The sequence below is a fragment of the Wasmannia auropunctata genome, unplaced genomic scaffold (genome assembly GCF_000956235.1).
Source record: "Wasmannia auropunctata unplaced genomic scaffold, wasmannia.A_1.0 LD312850.1, whole genome shotgun sequence".
NCBI lineage: Eukaryota > Metazoa > Arthropoda > Insecta > Hymenoptera > Formicidae > Wasmannia > Wasmannia auropunctata.
In genome coordinates, this window is record NW_012050040.1 from 1 (window position 1) to 1,082 (window position 1,082).

Below are 1,082 nucleotides of genomic sequence, written 5' to 3' on the forward strand. Positions count from 1 at the left end.
AGCAACGCTAATTGGAGTGCCTGTCATGAGTAAATTATTAGGAATGAAGGACGTTTTCATTATAGTGGTTGGAGCGATAGCGCACGCATCTGGGAGAATAGTATTTGTTTTAGCGAACCGGCCGGAATTATTTTACGTAGGTAAGTAACAGATCTTATATCTTTCTCGATTATGTATTGAAAAAAATTGTGAATATTATACAGTGCCATTATTATTCAAACTCTTTTAAATGAAGATATTACACGCATACATTTTTGAATTATAAAGTAATCAAACGTTTTGTTTTATATATTTTATAATAATTATTTTGCAGGTGCCGTTGTCGCTGCGTTAGGTCCAGTAGTAGCTCCGGTACTTAGGTCTATGACCTCGAAACTTGTGCCTGTGGAGGAGCGAGGTGCATAAAATAACCATTACATCTATATTTTTACACATAGATTGAAACCGGTTTAATTCCGATAGATCAGTGGAGATATAATTTCAACCTACTGATGCCATATTGACATGGAAGATATACTTTACATACAGAATTTGAATAAGGGATATATCATATGTCAAAATTAGATCTCTCATCTAATACCGGTCTCAATTTTTTGTGCCACACTGATTTTTTTTCTTTTTTGTGACAAAAAGATAATTTTTGTTCTTCAGGAAAGGTATTCGCGATGCTTGCCGTATGCGATAACGCAGTCCCGTTATTTAGCGGGACTTTATATTCCCAGATTTATAACGCCACAATAAAAACAGCACCGAACTCTTTTTATTGGCTGACAGTCGCCACGCAGATCACCGTGCTTCTGCTAATTTTGTAAGTGATTTGCAATTTTCTTAGATGATATTTTTTCGTACATCAATTTTTCTATCTCGATTAAAAATGTATTAGAAAATTCTTGATACTTTACTTAATTCGAGTAATCTAATTTTAAGAGGATCCTAAATCCTAGATCAAACTCCAAAAATCCGCTGTTTTACCGACAATTTGTGAGTATGTATGCGTGCAATATTGATGTAGTAGTGTGTAGTGATGTGTCATGTTTATTACCACATCAATATATCTCACGCATACATATACACGAATTTGA

At 34.2% G+C, this 1,082-nt stretch overlaps 1 protein-coding gene across 1 annotated transcript; it reads left to right on the forward strand.

The window, feature by feature from the left end:
• Window positions 1-6: 6 nt before the first annotated feature.
• On the forward strand, window positions 7-832 carry LOC105460966. The gene is made up of 3 exons (XM_011707471.1): window positions 7-140; window positions 314-397; window positions 652-832. The coding sequence occupies exons 1-3, from the start codon at window positions 26-28 to the stop codon at window positions 810-812; spliced, it is 360 nt and encodes a 119-aa protein (XP_011705773.1). The 5' UTR covers window positions 7-25; the 3' UTR covers window positions 813-832.
• The last annotated feature ends 250 nt before the right edge of the window (window positions 833-1,082 follow it).

Excerpts from the sequence above, each read along its gene's own strand:
- LOC105460966 (XM_011707471.1), top strand. The coding sequence starts at position 26 with ATGAGTAAATTATTAGGAATGAAGGACGTTTTCATTATAGTGGTTGGA. Across the intron at positions 141-313 it reads GCCGGAATTATTTTACGTAG|GTGCCGTTGTCGCTGCGTTA; the intron begins GTAAGTAACAGA and ends ATTATTTTGCAG. Across the intron at positions 398-651 it reads TGTGCCTGTGGAGGAGCGAG|GAAAGGTATTCGCGATGCTT; the intron begins GTGCATAAAATA and ends TTTGTTCTTCAG.